The sequence below is a fragment of the Microcaecilia unicolor genome, chromosome 1 (assembly GCF_901765095.1).
Source record: "Microcaecilia unicolor chromosome 1, aMicUni1.1, whole genome shotgun sequence".
Taxonomy (NCBI): domain Eukaryota; kingdom Metazoa; phylum Chordata; class Amphibia; order Gymnophiona; family Siphonopidae; genus Microcaecilia; species Microcaecilia unicolor.
In genome coordinates, this window is record NC_044031.1 from 341,772,963 (window position 1) to 341,796,563 (window position 23,601).

General features: G+C 47.4%; 1 protein-coding gene across 2 annotated transcripts in view; it reads right to left on the minus strand.

Moving 5' to 3' along the window:
• The window catches only part of TNS3 (tensin 3), a 1,051,445-nt gene that overhangs the window by 738,524 nt on the left and 289,320 nt on the right, over positions 1-23,601 (minus strand). For both annotated transcript variants that reach the window (XM_030209265.1, XM_030209274.1), the window contains one exon: positions 16,690-16,728. In XM_030209265.1, coding sequence (XP_030065125.1) covers positions 16,690-16,728 — 39 coding nt within the window. The remainder of the gene's footprint in view (positions 1-16,689; positions 16,729-23,601) is intronic.

The window sequence follows — 23,601 nt, forward strand, 5'->3', positions numbered from 1 at the left end:
GGAAGGCTGACATGTTACTATAACATGCATTAATGGCAACATAAGTTATTACCACAGAAATTTAACTACACATCCAGGGTGAACTGCTTCACTGGTAACGTCCACTGCAGTAAGTCATATTAACACTTCAGCTACACTCTCCCCTATATTGATCACATGCCCCTCATCTGAGAAACATTACTGTGAATGTTTTTGTCACTAATACATATTAGATTTTGCCAATTAATAGTTTAACAGTTTAAAAACATTTGATATACCACTGATTTACAAAATTATAAATAAGATCAGAGAAAGCCAATTAAAACAGGAATTGAACAAACAGCACATTTGACCACAAAAGAAGACAAAACAGCATTACAAAAAAAAAAAAAAAAAAAACCACTCCAGAAAACAACAATCATCAAATATACATCCTTGCAGTCTACCTGACCAGGAGATAACCAGCTCAATCTGAAACAAATTTAGCAAAAAAATAAGATTTCAACTGAACACTTTGTGGGATTTGGTTCCACAAGTATGGAGTATACAAAAAAATTAAACAAAAAAACAAACACCCTCCTGTGTAAATGATAGTCATGCCTGGGTCAGGGAAGGAAGAACTAACAACTCCCTCCCTGGGATCTAAGAACCCTAGGTGGGACATAAAGCTGTAACAGGTTGGTCAAATTATCAGGTTTCCCCATATAATGCACCCTGTGCACCAAAGTCAACACTTTATACATGGTCTAAATTCCACAGGGAATTAATGGCATCAATACGAAAACCTAACTGCAATTTTGTAAATAAGAATAAATAAACTGAGTTTGAAAGTCGGGAAAACCACAAAGTGGAGAGAAAAAAAACACACACAAACCGTGGTGTGCACTTCAAAGATGAAAAGCTCTTAATTAAAATAGTCAAAGATCCAACACTGGCCATGTTTCAGCCTTAAAGGCCTGGCTCAGAAGTCCAAAGTATCTGTAAACATCAATATGGTATTAGAAGTTCTTATGTAAAATCAAGCCAAAAGGACATCTGTGAAAGTTTTGCAGTATCAGAAAATCGATCCCCTTATATAAAATCTTGTCCTTTACTGTCATTCTTTGGGTCTTTACTTAGGGGGCTATGGCCTGGCGCTCTCAGCCTGATCCATCCTGTGGCTGTGAGCTGTGGACCCCTCTCCTCTCCAGGCTTCTCTCCACAGCTTACAGCCACAGAGTCCTTTTGGCATGATCTCTACTATGATAAAACACACCCTCAACGTTCTGAGGACACTGACGTCACTGCAGGCACTCACACACCGGTTCGTAACTTCATGGTGGTGAAGCCACAACACTCACCATGTCTGCATGCCCCACCCTTGCGTCACACGTCATGACGTCGAGGGCAGAACACGAAAACAAGGCAAATCAACGCACGGGGAGCAGTAGGGAAACACGCGCAGCGTGTTTCCCTACTCCTCCCCTTCCAACAAATCCCAGCCGCAAACGACGACGTGCCCATCACCCCGGCCCCTTTCACCACAACGCCCCGCCCCTTTCAAAGTACCGGCCCGCCCCTGGTACCACACTCTTCCTCTCATCACCTTCCCTCCCCCGTCACCTCCCATCCCCTTACGCCACTATCCCTGGTGGTCTAGCGGTACCTGTTCACTCGGGCAGGAAAGAAGGAACCCCCACTTTCCTGGCCACAGCGCTGCTGCTAGCTGCCCGGCTGCATCGTGTCTGAGTCCGGCTCTCGGCGAATCAAAATGGCCGCTGAGAGTTGAAGCTGCCTCGCGAGACTTCAACTCTCGGCGGCCATTTTGAAACGCCGAGAGCCGGACTCACACACGATGTAGCAAGGAACCTAGCAGCACCGCTACGGCCACAGGCATAGCAATTCTGACTTACACTAGTATCATATTATGGAACCTGGGTGCCCAGATGCTGTTTTATTTATTTATTTAGATTTTGCTCACACCTTTTTCAGTAGTAGTTCAAGGTGAGTTACACTCAGGTACTCTGGATATTTCTGTCCCAGGAGGGCTCACAATCTAAATTTGTACCTGAGGCAATGGAGGGTTAAGTGACTTGCCCAGGATCACAAGGAGCAGTAGTGGGATTTGAACCAGCCACCTCTGGATTGCAAGACCAGTGCTCCAACCACTAGGCCACTCCTCCACTCTTGTTATAGAATTGACTCTCACTATCCATCTTCAGGGGGCCTAAATCGAGGCGCCAGTTGTAGAAGTGCTTCTATGCAGATGGACCACCGAGAGACACAGCCGACTGCCCCGCCTCCTCCCCACCTGGGCCACTGCGCCGCGCCCTCGCCCGCCCCCTTACCTTCCTGTGTCTGACTGCTTCTCCTTCAGTCTGTCATCTCCTGCTCCTGTGTGCCGGGACCCAGACCTACTTCTTAAGGCATTTTGTGCCCCAGACCTTAAATCCTTTCCAATTTTCCTCATCAGCCTTTTGGGAAGAAGAATAAGGGTGTTTATGGGCCCCAAGGCAGAAAACCCACTTCTCAATGGTCTCCATTTCCCTCCTTACTGGAATCCTCTCCGGAAAAAGGCTAAGGCACCTCCCATTTTATACTTTCCTTCCTGAGGCCCTCCTGCTATTAGACTACTTCCCCAGAACACACCGGGACAATTTGTATTAAAAAAAAATGTATAATCAAGCAGTTTAGTAAAAGAAAGAATGCTAACAACTTAGTCACTTCAGAATGGCTCTTTGAATTAGGTATGAGAAAACTTCAGGAGTAATTTTTAAGAAAATGAACATAGATATCTGGCTACAAACACATCACAATTAAAGCCTGAGTAAGAACTTCGAGCTGTGGTTTCCAAACCCTTCCTACTAACCCCATGGCCACTCAGGTTCCAAGATTCCACAATGATTATGTATAAAGTGGCAGAGAAAACAGTTAACCCCTGGTGTGACACATGCTGGAAACACCATGGGAACAGGTGAAGAGAATGAGGTAGAGGCCAAAAGAATGTAGCAGGGACATAGGCCCTGCTGCAATGCTCGTGGGAGTGTCCAACCTGAATGCACTGCACCCTGGCAGCTAACAGGGATAAAAGAGGTGGTGGTCAGCGCATCCAGGTAGCAATATGACTGAAAACAGGGAGGACGAATCAGAATATACAGCACAGGGCCAGTGAGAGCTAACAGTATGATATAATGGGAAACTCTGTTCCTTCAAACAACAGAATTTGCAAAGGAAGAGAAAAAAATGCTTCAAGGAATTAGATCAGCAAATGAAGAAAAACAAGTGGCAAAGCCTAAGAACAGTGGGAAATAAAAAATATTACTCCAGGACCATTTGTTGATCTAAACCAGACACACCTCCTCCTCTCCTCCCCTCTTCCCCCATTCTCTATCTCTGTTAATGGCTCTCATATCCTCCCTGTCTCCTTGGCTCGTAACCTTGGATTCATCTTCGACTCTCCTCTCGCCTTCTCTGCTCATATTCAACAAATCGCCAAAACCTGTCGCTTCTTTAGCTTCAACATTAGCAAAATTCGCCCTTTCCTTTCTGAACACGCCACCAAAACCCTTATTCACACCCTTGTTACTTCTTGCTTGGACTATTGCAATTTACTTCTCACTGGTCTTCCGCTCAATCATCTTTCTCCTCTCCAATCTGTCCAGAATTCTGCAGCTCGTCTTATTTTCCGCCAGAATTGCTATGCCCACACTAGCCCACTTCTCAAGTCTCTTCACTGGCATCCTGTCCATTTCAGTATACAGTTCAAACTTCTCTTACTGACCTTTAAATGCATCCACTCTAGGACCCCTCGTTACCTCTCCTCTCTCCCGTGAACTCCACTCTCTGAGCAAGTCTCCAAACTTCGTTCCTTCTATCTTGCTGCACCTTATGCCTAGAACCGTCTTCCTGAGCCCATACGTCTAGCTCCATCTCTACCTGTTTTTAAATCTAAGCTGAAGGCTCACCTTTTCACTGCTGCCTTTGGTCCTAGCCGCTACTCTTTTGCCCGCCTCCTCCCCTATTCCTCTTTACTCTGTAAATTGCCTTGCCTGTAAGGTCTTGTCTGTCTGTTTTACCTAGATTGTAAGCTCTTTGGGCAGGGACTGTCTCTCTATGTCAAATGTTCAGCGCTGCGTGCGTCTGGTAGCGCTATATAAATGCTATTAGTAGTAGTAGTAAGAATGGTTAAGGAGAGGTACATTGAAACCTAAGGATAAATGATTGATAGTAGCAGCCCAGAACAGCAGATAATGGCCAAAATGGTTTACAGCAAGTGTAGAAAAAACTGGTGCAACAGACATATGTCAGTTCTGTAAGAAAGAGCTAGAAATGGACACTCAAAGATGGCCATGAAAGTTCTGATGTATAACCAAAAGAAAGGAGGTGTTGATGCCCCTCTACAAGTCACTGAGGGGCTCCAAATGGGGCGTCATTGGTGAGGCTCCAGTTGGGAGTATTGTGTTCGGTTTTGGAGGCCGTATCTTGCTAAGGATATAAAAAGAAAAGCGACGAAAATGGTATGGGATTTGCACAGCAAGACATATGAGGAGAGACTTGCTGACCTGAACATGTATACCCTGGAGGAAAACAGAAACAGGGGTGATGTGATACAGACGTTCAAATATTTGAAAGGTATTAATCCGAAAATAAACCTTTTCCAGAGACGTGAAGACGCAAGAGGACATAAACTGAGGTTGAAAGGGGGCAGACTCAGGAATAATGACAAGAAGTATTTTTTCATGGAGAGGGTGGTAGATACCTGGAATGCCCTCCCGCAGGAGGTGGTGGAGATGCAAATGATAATGGAATGCAAAAATGTGTAGGATAAACACAAAGGAATCCTGTTTAGAAGAAATGGATCCAAAGAAGCTTAGCGGAGATTAAGTAGAAACACCGATAATTGGGAAACAAGGCCAGTGCTGGGCAGACTTCTACAGTCTGTGTCCTGATCGTGGCTGAATAGATTTGGATGGGCTGGAGTAGAGCTTTTCAGGGGGCTTCGATGACAACTTCAGAAACTTTAGAACAAGGAATGTGCTATAATGATATGTTATTAATATAAACTAATAGTAACAGGTAAGATAAATCAGTTGTTAAAAGCTGAAACATTATGGTGTCCATTGGTACAACTTTTAAAAATGGGCTGATGTTTTATATTTTTGTTAAAGGTACACTACCAGCAGAAACTGCAGTTTTAATTCCAGTCTTAACAGAGTTACATTTTAAGCTTTGCGAGGCAGAACAAAATTATGATCTTTTCATACACCCTCTTTATATACTAGATTTTCTTTTGCTTTGTTCTTTTCATGTGCTGTTGGGCATTTTATTCAAAAATTTCAATAAAAATATTGAACTAAAAAAAAAAAAAAGAAAGAACACAGCTTAACTGGAAACTGCTAATCTAAATATGTATATGTTAACATATATGTGTACAGAACTAGAATACCAGCATTCCAGGTGTTCGTGGTGCTCCTCATAGAATTACCCCCTAAGGACCACAGTTGGAAATCATTTTTATTATAGGAGAAACTCCACCATACATAAGTGATCACTATAAATTTTAAATAAATGGGAGTTTCTTGGGGGACTCTTACAAATTGTCCACATAACTCTGACCCTAAGGGGCCCTACTTAATAAAGAGTTCCACACTGGCACAAAATGGGGGGCTAATCATTTCAAGGACTTCATTTCAAGGACTTAAGAAGTTACTTGAAGGCTAGAGAGCCCAAGATCCTCTCTTTTGAGGTTACAAAGAGCTAAACTTTGTTTCCCAAAACAATCTACAAAGGTCATATCTTCTTGAGATAATTTATTTTTTTTCCAAGAACTGTGTTTTCCTAATAGGTGGTGTAGATGGCAATCTTTAAGAAAAACAAATACTATACTTAAGTCTTTCAGGTGCCATATCTCTTCTCTACATGCTGGACTGCAAAAACAGCCTTGTTAACGAGAAGTAATACTGCATACCATTAATCTGTACTGTACCTGAGGTTTTCAGCTGTATTGATCATCCTAAAATAAAGCCAAACATCCCACATATCACTAAGCACCAAAAATAGTGACAATCTATATTCCTTCTGGCATTTTAAAATCACCTTCTTGAGGTTGCTTATAACTCCTAAAATGGGAATAGTGCCAACCACAAACTGAAAGCTAAGCTTTAAAGTCGATTTAGGCAAGATGAATAACTGCAATGCTACTGTAAACCAACTTCGGTACAACCATGAATTGCTGCATGTTGGAAGTGAGTTAGTTACTCTTTGGCTTATAAGGTGGTTTCCATATTGCACCTGTTTGTTGCTCAGCAGAGCCCTTTGTACAACTGAGTTTGCTCATATGTCTGATGCTTGCGATATTTGCCCTGTGTTTTGCTGCTCTGTTGAACCTGTGCACCACTCAGAGTGTTAGGTGGTTTACACTCTTTACATTTCTTTTACACCCTTGAGGCAGCACATGATTGGGTGAAATGTGGACCACGTTGAGTGATTTCTTTCAATAAAGACATTGGGACTCATTTTCAAAGCATTTAGACTAACAAACTTTTATAAGTCACTCCAAAAAGTGGCATAAATCTGCATTTGGACATTTTTCTCACAAAAAGTCCAAATTTGTATTTTCAAAACCAATTTTTAGATGTTTTTCTATGAAGTCCATCAGAAGTGTGTTCAAATCACAAGGGGGCGAGTCATGGGTGTTTTAAGGATGGGATGTGGGCGTTCCTAACATTTGGACATTTTTCTGCCACAATGGAACAAAACAAACACATCCAGGGGTATAAGTTGGATGTCTTGGTCAAGAACTGTTTTACTAACGAATAAGCCACAAAAAAGTGCCCTAAATGACCAGATGACCGCTGGATGGAATCAGGGATGACTTCCCCTTACTCCCCCAGTGCTCACTAACCCCCTCCCACCCCCAAAAATGTGATTACAAACATTACTTACCAGCCTTTATGCCAGCCTCAGATGTTATATTCGGGTCCATTAGAGCAGCATGCAGGTCCTTGGAGTAGCTTAGTTGTGAGTGCAGTGCACTGCAGATGGGTGGACCCAGGTCCATACCTCTCCCTATCTGTTACACTTGTGGTGGAAATTATGAACCCTCCAAAACTCACCAGAAACCCACTGTACCCACATATAGATGCTCCTTTCACCCATAAGGGTTATTGTAATAGTGTACAGTTGGGGGGAATTGATTTTGGGGAGCTCAGCAGACAAGATAAGGGAACAACAGTGAGATGTGTACCTGGGAGCATTTATTTAGAGTCTACTGCAGTGCCCTTTAGGGTGCCCCATTGATCTCCTGGGATGTCTGTGTGGCTAGTCAACTAAGAATACTGGCTCCTCCTTCATCCCAATGGCTTGATTTTATGCATTCTTGACTTGAGCATTTTTTTTTCCAAAAATGGACCAAAAAGATAAATGAACAGAGCCCAAAAACATCTAGCAAATAGCCATATTTGAAGAAAAAAAAAAAGACATTTTTCTTTTTTGAAAATAGCTATATTCCCCACTTGAATTTTGGACGCTTTTATCAAAATGTCCAAAGTTGGACTTAGACATCATATTGAAAACGCCCCTCCACATAACTTTGTAAGTCTAAGTGCTTTGAAAATATGCCTCATTGTATTATTATTATTTCTGGACCCGCTTTGTGTTGTTTCTACAAGGCCATACCTACAGCTAGCTGGTTTACATTATTATTTGTACTTCTTCTTAGGGATGTGAAGGCACAGCCTGAATCTCTTATAAAGCGAATGCTACATACCTGTAGAAGGTATTCTCCGAGGACAGCAGGCTGATTGTTCTCACTGATGGGTGACGTCCACGGCAGCCCCTCCAATCGGAAACTTCTCTAGCAAAGTCCTTTGCTAGTCCTCGCGCGCCCGCGCGCACCACGCATGCGAGGCCGTCTTCCCGCCCGAAACCGGCTCGAGCCGGCCAGTCCAGTATGTAGCAAGACAATACACTTCAAGGGAAGACACAACTCCAAAGGGGAGGCGGGCGGGTTTGTGAGAACAATCAGCCTGCTGTCCTCGGAGAATACCTTCTACAGGTATGTAGCATTCGCTTTCTCCGAGGACAAGCAGGCTGCTTGTTCTCACTGATGGGGTATCCCTAGCCCCCAGGCTCACTCAAAACAACAACCATGGTCAATTGGGCCTCGCAACGGCGAGGACATAACTGAGATTGACCTAAAAAATTTACCAACTAACTGAGAGTGCAGCCTGGAACAGAACAAACAGGGCCCTCGGGGGGTGGAGTTGGATCCTAAAGCCCAAACAGGTTCTGAAGAACTGACTGCCCGAACCGACTGTCGCGTCGGGTATCCTGCTGCAGGCAGTAATGAGATGTGAATGTGTGGACAGATGACCACGTCGCAGCTTTGCAAATTTCTTCAATAGAGGCTGACTTCAAGTGGGCTACCGACGCAGCCATGGCTCTAACATTATGAGCCGTGACATGACCCTCAAGAGCCAGCCCCGCCTGGGCGTAAGTGAAGGAAATGCAATCTGCTAGCCAATTGGAGATGGTGCGTTTCCCTACAGCCACTCCCCTCCTATTGGGATCAAAAGAAACAAACAATTGGGCGGACTGTCTGTGGGGCTGTGTCCGCTCCAGATAGAAGGCCAATGCTCTCTTGCAGTCCAATGTGTGCAGCTGACGTTCAGCAGGGCAGGAATGAGGACGGGGAAAGAATGTTGGCAAGACAATTGACTGGTTCAGATGGAACTCCGACACAACCTTTGGCAAGAACTTAGGGTGAGTGCGGAGGACTACTCTGTTATGATGAAATTTGGTGTAAGGGGCCTGGGCTACCAGGGCCTGAAGCTCACTGACTCTACGAGCTGAAGTAACTGCCACCAAGAAAATGACCTTCCAGGTCAAGTACTTCAGATGGCAGGAGTTCAGTGGCTCAAAAGGAGATTTCATCAGCTGGGTGAGAACGACATTGAGATCCCATGACACTGTAGGAGGCTTGACAGGGGGCTTTGACAAAAGCAAACCTCTCATGAAGCGAACAACTAAAGGCTGTCCCGAGATCGGCTTACCTTCCACATGGTAATGGTATGCACTGATTGCGCTAAGGTGAACTCTTACAGAGTTGGTCTTGAGACCAGACTCAGACAAGTGCAGAAGGTATTCAAGCAGGGTCTGTGTAGGACAAGAGCGAGGAGCTAGGGCCTTGCTGTCACACCAGACGGCAAACCTCCTCCATAGAAAGAAGTAACTCCTCTTAGTGGAATCTTTCCTGGAAGCAAGCAAGACGCGGGAGACACCCTCTGACAGACCCAAAGAGGCAAAGTCTACGCTCTCAACATCCAGGCCGTGAGAGCCAGGGACCGGAGGCTGGGATGCAGAAGAGCCCCTTCGTCCTGCGTGATGAGGGTCGGAAAACACTCCAATCTCCACGGTTCTTCTGAGGATAACTCCAGAAGAAGAGGGAACCAGATCTGACGCGGCCAAAAAGGAGCAATCAGAATCATGGTGCCTAGGTCTTGCTTGAGTTTCAACAAAGTCTTCCCCACCAGAGGAATGGGAGGATAAGCATACAGCAGGCCCTCCCCCCAGTCCAGGAGGAAGGCATCCGATGCCAGTCTGCCGTGGGCCTGAAGCCTGGAACAGAACTGAGGGACTTTGTGGTTCGCTCGAGATGCGAAGAGATCCACCAAGGGGGTGCCCCACACTTGGAAGATCTGGCGCACCACTCGGGAATTGAGCGACCACTCGTGAGGTTGCATAATCCTGCTCAGTCTGTCGGCCAGACTGTTGTTTACGCCTGCCAGGTATGTGGCTTGGAGCACCATGCCGTGACGGCGAGCCCAGAGCCACATGCTGACGGCTTCCTGACACAGGGGGCGAGATCCGGTGCCCCCCTGCTTGTTGACGTAATACATGGCAACCTGGTTGTCTGTCTGAATTTGAATAATTTGGTGGGACAGCCGATCTCTGAAAGCCTTCAGAGCGTTCCAGATCGCTCGCAACTCCAGAAGATTGATCTGCAGATCGCGTTCCTGGAGGGACCAACTTCCTTGGGTGTGAAGCCCATCCACATGAGCTCCCCACCCCAGGAGAGACGCATCCGTTGTCAGCACTTTTTGTGGCTGAGGGATTTGGAAAGGACGTCCCAGAGTCAAATTGGACCAGATTGTCCACCAATACAGGGATTCGAGAAAACTCGTGGACAGGTGGATCACGTCTTCTAGACCCCCAGCAGCCTGATACCACTGGGAGGCTAGGATCCATTGAGCAGATCTCATGTGAAGGCGGGCCATGGGAGTCACATGAACTGTGGAGGCCATGTGGCCCAGCAATCTCAACATCTGCCGAGCTGTGATCTGCTGAGACGCTCGCACCCGCTCCTATGAATTCGAGTTTCTGCACTGGGAGAAGATGGGACTTTGGATAATTTATCACAAACCCCAGTAGCTCCAGGAGGCGAATAGTCATCTGCATGGACTGCAGGGCTCCTGCCTCGGATGTGTTCTTCACCAGCCAATCGTCGAGATATGGGAACACGTGCACCCCCAGCCTGCGAAGTGCCGCTGCTACCACAGCTAGGCACTTTGTGAACACCCTGGGCGCAGAGGCGAGCCCAAAGGGTAGCACACAGTACTGGAAGTGGCGTGTGCCCAACTGAAATCGCAGATACTGTCTGTGAGCTGGCAGTATCGGGATGTGTCCCGTCCGTGGCCGTGCCAACCCTCAGACTTACCCTGTTTCTGGGAGTCAGTGTCTGTGCTGGCTTCTGCTTGTCTCTGTGTCTGTGTCTGTCTTAGGTTCTCTCTGGCTCTGTGTGCTGATTGCCTTACTGAACCTCACCTGTGTGGGCTTTGCCTCTTCCAAGATGGCTGCCGCCTCCTCCTCTTTGCCAGTATCCAAGATGGCTCCCGCTGTTCCTTCCTATGGGATGCCTGCTCTGAGTGTCAAGCCTCTGTTTGGTCACAAGGTGATTGCTGCAGCTGTGGCCCTGGTGTTGATGGGCTTTATTAGTCACTTGGAGACTACAGTCCTGGCCTTTGCATCTCATCTCATCTAAAGGTCCTGGTGTATAGAGTGCCCTGTACACAGTTTCAGTGTTTGCTCTGAGTGAGTTTCTATGTTTGTGTATACTAGCTAGCTTAGGCACCGTGTGGCTTGTAGCCTGTGTATAGCTTTGCTAGTGTTCTATGTTTGTCCAGACTAGCTAGCTTAGGCACCGTGTGGCTTGTAGCCTGTGTATAGCTTGCTAGTGTTCTATGTTTGTCCAGACTAGCTAGCTTAGGCACCGTCTGGCTTGTAGCCTGTGCATAGCTCTGCTAGTTCTCTGTGTTTGTTTCCAGTGTTTGACTAGCTAGCTTAGGCACCGTCTGGCTTGTAGCCTGTGCATAGCTCTGCTAGTTCGCTGTGTTTGTTTCCAGTGTTTGACTAGCTAGCTTAGGCACCGTCTGGCTTGTAGCCTGTGCATAGCTCTGCTAGTTCTCTGTGTTTGTTTCCAGTGCATGACTAGTTAGCTTAGGCACCGTCTGGCTTGTAGCCTGTGCATAGCTCTGCTAGTTCTCTGTGTTTGTTCCTAGTGTAGACTAGCCAGCTTAGGCACCGTCTGGCTCGTAGCCTGTACATAGCTCTGCTAGTTCTCTGTGTTTGCTCCTAGTGTAGACTAGCCAGCTTAGGCACCGTGTGGCTTGTAGCCTGTGCATAGCTCTGCTAGTTCACTGTGTTTGTTCCTAGTGTTAGACTAGCCGCCCTTGCTAGCCACTATCCCAAGACTGTGTTCCGTTCAGCTAGCCGTCCTGCTAGCCCTCCTGCGGAGACAGTGACTTCAGCTAGCCGTCCTGCTAGCCACCTCCAGAGACAGTGTTGCATCTCCTGCTAGCCGTCCTGCTAGCCCTCCTGCGGAGACAGTGACTTCAGCTAGCCGTCCTGCTAGCCACCTCCAGAGACAGTGTTGCATCTCCTGCTAGCCGTCCTGCTAGCCCTCCTGCGGAGACAGTGACTTCAGCTAGCCGTCCTGCTAGCCACCTCCAGAGACAGTGTTGCATCTCCTGCTAGCCGTCCTGCTAGCCCTCCTGCGGAGACAGTGACTTCAGCTAGCCGTCCTGCTAGCCACCTCCAGAGACAGTGTTGCATCTCCTGCTAGCCGTCCTGCTAGCCCTCCTGCGGAGACAGTGACTTCAGCTAGCCGTCCTGCTAGCCACCTCCAGAGACAGTGTTGAATCCTGCCGACTGCCAGAACCCGGACAGACCCTGCTTGTCTGCCTTGCCTTCGCCTAGGGGCCAGGGGGCACCCCTGGACCTTCATTCCTGCTGTTCCTGTAAGTCCTACCGGCTGCCAGAACCTGAGGGCTCAACCCGAGGGGGAAGGCAGTCAAGTGTAGGTGAAGCCTAGATCCAGGGTGTTCCAGTTCCGCGGGTTCCGCTCCAGTGTGTTCCAGTCCAGCGGGTTTCACCCCTGTATGTTTCAGTCCAGTGGGGCCACTCCAGTGTGTCCAGTCCAGTGGGCCCCACTCCAGTGCGCACCCGTCCGGTGCGTTCCAGTTCCGAGTGTTCCGGTGTAGAACTCCAGTCCGGAGTTCCGGTCCAGTCTTATCTCCTCTCTACCTGGAAGGTGATTTTGCCTAAAGGACTCACAAACCCCGCGCTTCCGGGGAAGAAGCCTGAAGGTATGCCAAGGTCCTCGAGAGCGCGGCAAGCGCGAGAGACGCGACAGGATGTGTGTATAGGCATCCTTCAAGTCCAGAGAGCATAGCCAATCGTTTTGCTGAATCATGGGGAGAAGGGTGCCCAGGGAAAGCATCCTGAACTTTTCTTTTACGAGATATTTGTTCAGGGCCCTTAGGTCTAGGATGGGACGCATCCCCCCTGTTTTCTTTTCCACAAGGAAGTACCTGGAATAGAATCCCAGCCCTTCTTGCCCGGATGGCACGGGCTCGACCGCATTGGCGCTGAGAAGGGCGGAGAGTTCCTCTGCAAGTACCTGCTTGTGCTGGAAGCTGTAAGACTGAGCTCCCGGTGGACAATTTGGAGGTTTTGAGGCCAAATTGAGGGTGTATCCTTGCCGGACTATTTGAAGAACCCACTGGTCGGAGGTTATGAGAGGCCACCTTTGGTGAAAAGCTTTCAACCTCCCCCCGACTGGCAGGTCGCCCGGCACTGACACTTGGATGTCGGCTATGCTCTGCTGGAGCCAGTCAAAAGCTCGCCCCTGGCTTTTGCTGGGGAGCCAAGGGGCCTTGCTGAGGCGCACGCTGCTGACGAGAGCGAGCGCGCTGGGGCTTAGCCTGGGCCGCAGGCTGTCGAGAAGGAGGATTGTACCTACGCTTACCAGAAGCATAGGGAACAGTCTTCCTTCCCCAAAAAAATCTTCTACCTGTAGAGGTAGATGCTGAAGGCTGCCGGCGGGAGAACTTGTCGAATGCGGTGTCCCGCTGGTGGAGATGCTCTACCACCTGTTCGACCTTCTCTCCAAAAATGTTATCCGCACGGCAAGGCGAGTCCGCAATCCGCTGCTGGAGTCTATTCTCCAGGTCGGCGGCACGCAGCCATGAGAGCCTGCGCATCACCACACCTTGAGCAGCGGCCCTGGACGCAACATCAAAGGTGTCATACACCCCTCTGGCCAGGAATTTTCTGCACGCCTTCAGCTGCCTGACAACCTCCTGAAAAGGCTTGGCCTGCTCAGGGGTAAGAGCATCAACCAAGCCCGCCAACTGCCGCACATTGTTCCGCATATGTATGCTCGTGTAGAGCTGGTACGACTGAATTTTGGCCACGAGCATAGAAGAATGGTAGGCCTTCCTCCCAAAGGAGTCTAAGGTTCTAGGGTCTTTGCCCGGGGGCGCCGAAGCATGCTCCCTAGAACTCTTAGCCTTGTTTAGGGCCAAATCCACAACTCCAGAGTCATGAGGCAACTGGGTGCGCATCAGCTCTGGGTCCCCATGGATCCGGTACTGGGACTCGATCTTCTTGGGAATGTGGGGATTACTTAGTGGCTTGGTCCAGTTCGCAAGCAATGTCTTTTTTAGGACATGGTGCAAGGGAACAGTGGACGCTTCCTTAGGTGGAGAAGGATAGTCCAGGAGCTCAAACATTTCAGCCTTGGGCTCGTCCTCCACAACCACCGGGAAGGGGATGGCCGTAGACATCTCCCGGACAAAGGAAGCGAAAGACAGACTCTCAGGAGGAGAAAGCTGCCTTTCAGGAGAGGGAGTAGTATCAGAAGGAAGACCCTCAGACTCCTCGTCCGAGAAATATCTGGGGTCTTCCTCTTCCTCCCACGAGGCCTCACCCTCGGTGTAAGACACAAGTTCACGAACCTGTGTCTGCAACCTCGCCCGGCTCGACTCCGTGGAGCCACGTCCACGATGGGGGCGTCGAGAGGTAGACTCCCTCGCCCGCATCGGCGAAGCTCCCTCCGCCGACGTAGTCGGGGAGCCCTCCTGGGAGGTGGCCGCAGTCGGCACTGCACTCGGTACCGACGTCGGGGACCTCACCCCGGGCGATGGGCCAGCCGGCGCCACGCTCGACGGTACCGGAGGCGCAAGCACCGCCGGTACCGGAGGGGTAGGGCGCAACAGCTCTCCCAGAATCTCTGGGAGAACGGCCCGGAGGCTCTCGTTCAGAGCGGCTGCAGAGAAAGGCAAAGAGGTCGATGCAGGCGTCGACGTCAGAACCTGTTCCGGGCGAGGAGGCTGTTCCGGGCTGTCCAGAGTGGAGCGCATCAACACCTCCTGAACAGAGGGTGAGCGGTCCTCTCGGTGCCGATGCCTGCTGGGTGCCGACTCCCTCGGCGACCCAGAGCTCTCGGTGCCGACGCGGGGAGGCAACCGGTGTCGATGCTTCTTCGACTTCTTCCGAAGCATGTCACCGGAGCTCCCCGGCACCGACGAGGAGGACGTAGAATCCTGCCGTCGCTTCCTCGGGGCCGAGACCGAAGGAGGTCGGTCTCGGGGGGGCTGTACCGCAGGAGCCCTCAGGGTAGGAGGAGACCCACCCGAAGGCTCACCGCCACCAGCAGGGGAATGGACAGCCCTCACCTGCACTCCTGACGATGCACCACCGTCCGACGACATCAGCAGACGAGGTCCCGGTACCACCGACGTCGATGCAGTCGCCCGATACCTTGGCGCCGATGCAGAGGCCCGATGCCTCGATGCACTCGATGCAGTGGCGGCCGAGGAAGATGGTCTGGACGCTGACGACGTCGATGCACTCGAAGATCCCGGTGCCGATGCCGACGAAGAGCCCGAGAACAACACGTTCCACTGGGCTAATCTCGCTACCTGAGTCCGCCTTTGAAGCAGGGAACACAGACTACAGTTCTGAGGGCGGTGCTCGGCCCCCAGACACTGAAGACACGACGAGTGTCTATCAGTGAGCGAGATTACCCGGGCGCACTGGGTGCACTTCTTGAAGCCGCTGGAAGGCTTCGATGTCATGGGCGGAAAAATCACGCCGGCGAAATCAAAATCCGAAATGACGGAAAAAGAGCACTAAAAATTTGTTAGGGAGAAAATCTCGACCGAGGCCAAAAAGAGGCCTACCCCGACGACGAAAGAAAACTTTTCGGGGCAAAAAGCTGGAAGTACGGGAAGGGGTTGGCCCGAAACCCGGGAGGGGGTTTCCGGAGCACTTCCCGACACTTTTAAAGACTTTTCCGAAGAAAAAGAACACGTCAAAATAAATTTGGACGCGCGAGGTCGACTTTCCGGGGCTCTACACGGCGAAACACGACCGTACCGAGTGCGGACAAAAGAAGACTGGCCGGCTCGAGCCGGTTTCGGGCGGGAAGACGGCCGCGCATGCGCGGTGCGCGCGGGCGCGCGAGGACTAGCAAAGGACTTTGCTAGAGAAGTTTCCGATTGGAGGGGCTGCCGTGGACGTCACCCATCAGTGAGAACAAGCAGCCTGCTTGTCCTCGGAGAATAAGCTACTTGTATTTCAATAAGCATTCTACTTGTCTAAGGAAAAAGGAAAGGTAAGTCCTCCTTCCCTGATTTCCTCACCCCCTCCTTGTGCCATCATCCTTACTCTTTCCATGTTGCCCTTCATCCTTATATCACTGCTCCTTTATTGCCTTTTTGTCACACCTCATTACCTTCTCCCAGAGGTGATTTTGTAACAATAATATATTAAGTAGGAAGAGGGTGTGCCAACCTTCTCTCTGCCCCACCCTACCCCACCCCACAACCCTGATCACAAGACTTCCTTTCTTTCTCTCCACTCTACTTCCTTCTCTGCCTTCTCACCAGCCTTCAGAAAACCTTTTCTTCCAGACATCCTCCCAAAACAGGTCCCCAATAAACAGAAATAACAACTCAGCAAAGCAAACTGTAGATTGACTGAAGGGAAAAGAAAATGCTGGTATAATCCAGACTTTGAGAATAGATGATGTGTCTTACCTACTCACACAAATCTCTGCCCTCATCTTGGAAATGGATAGCTTCATTTCCTCACATTAATGGTTTCAGAGAACTCAGTGGAACTCTCCTAATTACTTCTCAGCCTTCACTCCTTGTATTCACATTGCAGAAGACTTCATAATCCTCTCGTTTATAACTTGCAGAGCTTAATAACTATTTAGGACTACAGAGTGCAAGTTCATAGGAGCAAGACTACTATTATAATTATATAACAATTACCACATCAATAAGACAATGAGATTGTAAAATGTGAGTGGTAACCAATCTGAAGACTAACACTTATTGAAGAGTCAGTCTCCATATGACCATCGCTTTAGGTAAAGCTTACCTGTTCAGCATTGACTGGCAGAAAGCAGGGCGTCACCACCTGAAGAAAACAGAAGCACAAGATAACTACATTTACAATATTTTTAAATTAGGTTGATGATTCATCCACAACATTCTCTACTGTTTACAAACTGATGGAATAACTACAAATTAAATGTTTTCCAAACAGAGGAAAAATAGCAAGAAATGAAACTAGAAATCATGTGCTGCTGTGTGTTTCTAATATAATCTGAAGCCTAGCAAATAGAGAATGACACGGTTACCGTTACCACGGATATACCACGGTAAATAGCAGTAATGGCAACACTGAAAAAAAAATTCACACAAAATTTTTTACTGCCCCACGGGTTCAGTAAAAAGCCTTATTCCCACGGTAAAAAAAAATGCTCTCCTCCCTGCGGGTATCACCACTTACACTTTCCTGCAGTCAGGTGGTAGCATCAGCAATTCACACAGGCCAGCTTCATGGCCTTCCTCCTGTCAAGTCCTGCCCTCTCTACTGCAACATCCTGCTTAGCGTCAAAGAGGAAGTTGCAATAGAAATGACAGGACTTGACAGAAGGAAGGCAACGGAGCTGGCCTTGGTGAATCGCTGCCGGCAGGCTACAGGAAAGGCAGTGTGCTTACTTACTTTACTGATGCTGCTGGCTGCCCAAAAATTGAAGAAGGACAGCAGTGCAGGGAGCCGGAAAAGAGCAAGTAGGAAAGAGCTGACCCAGGAGGTTAGATTGAGAACCAGAGATGGCATAACGGCTGAAGCCCATGAGATTAGTAGTCTCCCTTCCCTCTCCTCCACACAAGCATCATGCAAATTCACCCAAACAAAGCAAGCAAACCTATGAGTTGCTCTGTCCATGTTGTCATTCTTTATTGTTGGTAGCATTTTTATTTGATCTCACTTATATTTTCAAGCATGTTGGCTTGTGCAGCATTAAGGATGTACAAAGAGGAAGCATTGGTTTTCATCTGTTAGAGTAGTAATTAGTTCTAAATTGTAAATCATTGTGTCATTTGGAGGGGCTGGTTACAGGGACTCCCTGAATTCGTGCAGAAATGTTTTCACCTAGTAAAGGGCCACCAAAACAGATATGAGTATCAGGTGCTTAACAATCAACCTTATTATTTATAAGTACAATTTAAAAAAATGTATTTAAAATACAGGCCGGTACTAGGCAGGGTTGCCCCCTTTCCCCTCTGCTGTTTCTCCTGTATCTTGAACCGCTTCTCCGTACGATTGAACAGGACCCCGGGATACAGGGGGTTACACTCCCGAGCCAAACAGTGAAAGTGTTGGCCTTCGCGGACGACTTGTTTTTGATGTTGACAAGGCCTCAAGAGTCACTAGGGCGACTGATCGAAGTAATCGAAGAGTTTGGGTTTCACTCTGGGTTTACACTGAACACTAGCAAGTCATTAGCCCTACCCTCAGAACCAGAGATAAAAGAGACATGGGAGGGACCCTTCCCAATGCAATGGGCGCAGGAGGCAATGACGTACTTGGGGGTGAAAATTCCACTCGATTTAGACCGCATATATGCATTAAATATGGAACCCTTAAAAAGAAAGGTGGAGAGTGCCTTGGACAGGTGGCAGGCGCTTCCCATATCCTTGATGGGACGCGTGGCCTTATATAACATGATCTTGTTTCCAATTTGGGTCTACACCTTCCAAATGATGCCCATGTATCTTAGAGGAAGGGATGAGAGGTGGCTAAAGGGAAAACTTGCAAAATTTTTATGGCAGGGGAAGAGGGCCCGGATGACAATGTATAGGGCGATGTTGCCTCGGGAAAAAGGAGGTCTGGGAGTGTTAGATCTGCGCCTGCTGTCAGTAGCTGGTGGGATTAGACATCTCTCTGACTGGTTCCGAAACACAGAATATTTTTCTCTTACACTATCTGAATTACACTGGTTTCAGGAGCAGCACTTTGCAAGCTGGTTACAGGCTCCCGGGGGACAGGCACAAAAGTTAGGTCCTGTAACCCCGATATTTCAACCTCTGAGACAGGCCTGGAAATGGCTCTGTAAATTTTGCAAGCTTAATCAAGTAAGTTCCCCTATGTTGCCCATTAGGGGGAATCCCCAATTTCCAGTGGGTAGTACTTCACGGGCCTTTCAGATTTGGGCAACAAGGGGAGTGAGATATGTGTATCATGTGGTGAATGAACAGGGAATAATAAAACCATTTGCGGAACTTTGTAGAGAGTATAATCTACATGAGACAGACTTGTTTGCATACTTACAGCTACAGCACTATGTGAGGACACTACCTAGAGAAACTTTGACAGTGGAAACATGGGAGAAGTACAATGAACTACTGGGCTTGGATGCGCAGGCTAGAGTCCCGCTGAAATATTTTCATGCGCATTTGAGAGAACATACTAAACTAGCAAATTATTCTGTGGTGTTACAACAGTGGAAATCAGAACTTGGAATACAACTCACACAGGAACAATTGGAAATGTGCATAAAGCGGATTTATAAATTAACTGAGAATGTGTGCTGGCGGGAAACCCAATACAAATTTATTTTTCGATTGTACATATCACCGCATAGAGCGTTCAGGGCCACGCTGAGAGACACTGACTCCTGCCCAAAATGTGCCCGCACAAATGCACACCTGGGCCACATGTTCTGGTCCTGTCCAAAGATACAGGGTTTTTGGAAAAACTTGGCGGAACATGTATCGGACATGTGGAGAACTCGATGGCACCACTCTCCCAAACAACTTTTCCATGTGTTTACTGTTCAGGGCAAAGCGCCGACTGGCATGAGGGCGTTCCTTCAGAGGACAACACTGATGGGGAAGAAAACAATTCTACAAGTGTGGCTGACGGATGAGCAACCCACAGTCAGTTGTTGGAGATCGATGATGATACAAATGTGCGCTTTGGAAAGACATAGCATTATGGATTTGGCATCAGAGGCAGGAGACCGGTTCTGTAGAACTTGGTCCCCCTACTGGGACACCCTAACACCAGTTGCTAGGAGCAAAATTTTAAATGCTTGAGCTGGGGGAGGGGGGAGGTAGGGCAAGGGCGGGAGGGGAAGGGAGAAAATTTGGGAAAGTTGAATATGAAATGTTATCATACATGGTTGTAACATGAGACGTTGTTGTAAGCACTGAGTTTCGAAAACAATAAAAATGATTATTAAAAAAAAAAAAAAATGTATTTAATTAGGTTGAGACCTGGGAGATTTTAACATCTTTTTTTCCTGTGCCTACATCAAAAGAAGACTATGAGGCTTATTTTCAAAGCACTTAGCCTCCCAAAGTTCCATAGAAACATATGGAACTTAGCCTCCCAAAGTGCTTTGAAAATATGCCTCCATGGCATGTAGGACCTTGCTCCTTTTGTTTTATGGAATGCAATGAGGTATTAAATAATGAGGGAAGGGTTTTCTTCATGCAGAAATTCTGTACAGCCAGTCTAAATGTGGAAACAATGTCCAGTTTGAGGCTTGAGCAGATGGGTGTAAGACCTCACAGGGATGGGGCAGGGACAGAGCTTGTGGGGACGGGGTCAAAGCTATTGGGGACAGGGACAAACTTTGGCCCTGTGTCATTCTCTACTAGTAAATAAGATGCTGTATGTGAACCTTTTTACCACCTTGGGTGAATCTCATAACATCAGAACATAAAGTGTTGCCATACTGGGACAGAACGAAGGTCCATCAAGCCCAGTATCCTGTTTCTAATAGTGGCCAATCCAGGTCACAAGTAACTGGCAAAATCCCAAAAGAGTAAAATAGATTTTCTGTTGCTTATCCTAATAACAAGCAGCAGATTTTCCCCAAGTTCATCTTAATAATGGCTTATGAACTTTTCTTTCAGGATATTATCCAAACCTTTTAAAACCTTGCTAAGCTAACTGCTTTTACCACATTCTCTGGCAATGAATTCCAGAGTTTATTTACACATTGAGTGAAGAAATATTTTCTCTGCTTTCTTTCAAATTTACTACTTAGTAACTTCATTGCGTGTCCCCTAGTCCTAGTATTTTTAGAAAGAGTAAACAAGCAATACACCTCTACCCATTCCACTCCACTCAGTATTTTATAGACCTCTATCATATCTCCCCTCAGCCATCGCTTCTCCAAGCTGAAGAACCCTAGTCGCTTTAGCCTTTCCTCATAGGGAAGTTGTCCCATACCCTTTACCATTTTTTCTCCCTTCTCTGTACCATTCCTACTACTACTACTACTATTTAGCATTTATATAGCGCTACAAAGCGTACGCAACGCTGCACAACCTAATTCCACTATATCTTTTTTGAGATGTGGTGACCAGAATTGCACACAGTATTCGAGATGTGGTCACATCATGGAGCGATACAAAGACATTGTAACATTCTTATTTTTGTTTTCCATTCCTTTCCTAATAATTTCTAACATTCTATTTGCTTTCTTAGCTGCTGCTGCACACTGAGCAAAGGGTTTCAACGTATCATCAATGTTGACACCGAGATCCTTTTCCTGGACGGGGACTCTCTTCATAAGGGCAATTAAGAAATCCCAATAAATAAATAAATAAATAAATAAATAAATACACATAAGGACATTGGGAAATACACATGCAAATGCCAGCATTTCCAGCAGGAAGAGCCACTTCAGTAAGAAACAGGTTCATATAAGAATGGAATCACTTGAAGTTTTCCTATGTGAGTGCCAATATTTATTCATGCAAATGTCAAATTTGCCATTACCTGTGTAAATACTGACAGATACATAAATATGTGCTACATTTTACAAATCAGGATGTCCAAAAACACCCAATTAAGGAATCGAGCAGCGTAACTCTTAGTGAATTTCTGAGGTGGTTCAACCACCAGTGAAGTAAGAACAGTTACCTCTTTAATCATTGGTGTAAACCCCAAGTCCAAATTATCAGTTCACTGGCACGCCTGCCTCAGAGTAGGTGTGAATGCTGACATCCATCTATTGTAGTAAAATTGGAAATGCACACATACATTTCTGGCCCACCCAAAATATGCTCCCTTCTAAACTGTGTGCTGTGGTTTTTACATGTGTAAATAGTGTCTTTCCAAAATTGTTACTTGCATATTTACGGCATTTAGGGGTGTCAATGTAAAAACTATGTAAGTCTCCTAAGATGATCACAAAATTGATTAAAAATAGTAAAACATAAAAACAATAGTGTTCACAATAATAATTCAAGATAAGGCACACTCCCACCCCTCCGATTTCTGCTACATCTAGTCGCTTCTCTCCCCTGCCAGGCAGCTGCTTGCAGGAATGGCTGGGGTTGGGGAGGGTTGTCACTGGAAGAATTACTCTGTTCCTAACCTGGTTCCTCTCCTGTTATTTCCTTGGGGTTGATGCAGAGTTATTAAAAAAAAAAGTGCCAGTAAGGTGATCAGTGTGGGGCAATGGATCCTTTGACTGGGTCCTTGTTGCATTAGGGAGCATAAATATCAAAGCATAAAGATTTGACTATCGTTTTGCCTGAGTCATGTTGGAGGTTTTCCTCAGGATACAGGAGAGGACATTCCTGGAACCCTGGATGAAAGAGATTTAGGATGAATTTCTATAACAGGGCACCTGGTAGCCAATACTCAATTGCCGTCTCCTTGTCCCTTCCTTCCTTCTCACCCATAACTATCTTGTCTGTCTGTATTATTTAGATTGTAAGCTCTTTAGAGCAGGGACTGTCTCTTTATGTCAGGTGTTCAGCGCTGCGTGCTTCTGGTAGCGCTATACAAATGCTAATAATAATAAAGGAAAGTAGGCACCTACTGTCCCTTAAAGAATAGTAATCTAACCAAGTAGATATGCATGTACGGGTCAATATTCAAAGTGATTTAACTGGACAGAAATGGCTGCTGACCAATTAAATCATTTGTCTGGAGCTATCCTGTCACGATTTGAGAAAAATGAGCCCTTGGGCCATAGCAAGGTTGGCTCCACTTGTGCAGCACAAGAGCAGCACAGGTCCCTGCTGACAGCTGCTGACAACGGTTGACTGACAAAGTCCAGGACAGGCTGGCTGGAATTCCGGAGCAAGGCTGGGCAGGAACAGGCTGGCTGGAATGTAGGAGCAAGGCAGAGCAGGATTAGGGCAGGAACACCAGAACAAGGCAAGGCCCGCAGCGCACATGCTTGGTTTTAATGAAATTGGGCATGCACAAAGCCTCGCACATGCTCAATTTCAGTAAAATCATGCATGCACGTGCGGGTGGGGAAGCAGGGCAGGAAGCACGGCAGTGAACAGCAATGAAGGAAGACTTCTGCTGGCGGAGCTTGGGGACCCATGCCAGTCAAACCAGTAGACCTTGGGGGTCCCGAATACAAGTTGGGGGCCAAGGCCCCCAAGTGGTACGCCACTGACTAAAATACAGGAGTAGATGAGATTTTTAAAAAACTTCATTAATAAAGTGCTGAAATACTGCCAGGGCTTTGCACAGTCCAAAAGGCATCACCAGATATTCACAGTGTCCATCCCATGTGTTGAAGGCCATCTTCCACTCGTTGCCCCACAGAGGTAAAGTTTGGTGAAGATGGTCGCTCCCTGTAGACGATCAAACAACTCAGCTATGAGTGGTAAGAGGTACTTATTCTTAACAATGATAGCATTCAGGCCATAATAATCGATGCAGGGTCTTAATGATCCGTCTTTCTTCCCAATGAAAAAGAAGCCGGCCCCCATCGGAGAGGTGGAAGGACGGATGAAACCATGCTGCTGGAAAAGGATGAATGGAGGCGGCAGGTGACAGAGGAGCATGGATGGGCATGGATTGGGAGGGCAGGCCTCAGGGAGAGAGGGGAATTGCTGGAAAAGGATGAATGGAGGGGGCAGGGGACAGATGGGCATGGATTGGGAGGGCAGGGCTCACACTCTCTCTCTCATATACAATGTCTTTCTGACTCTCACTCTCACACACTCTGTCTCACAC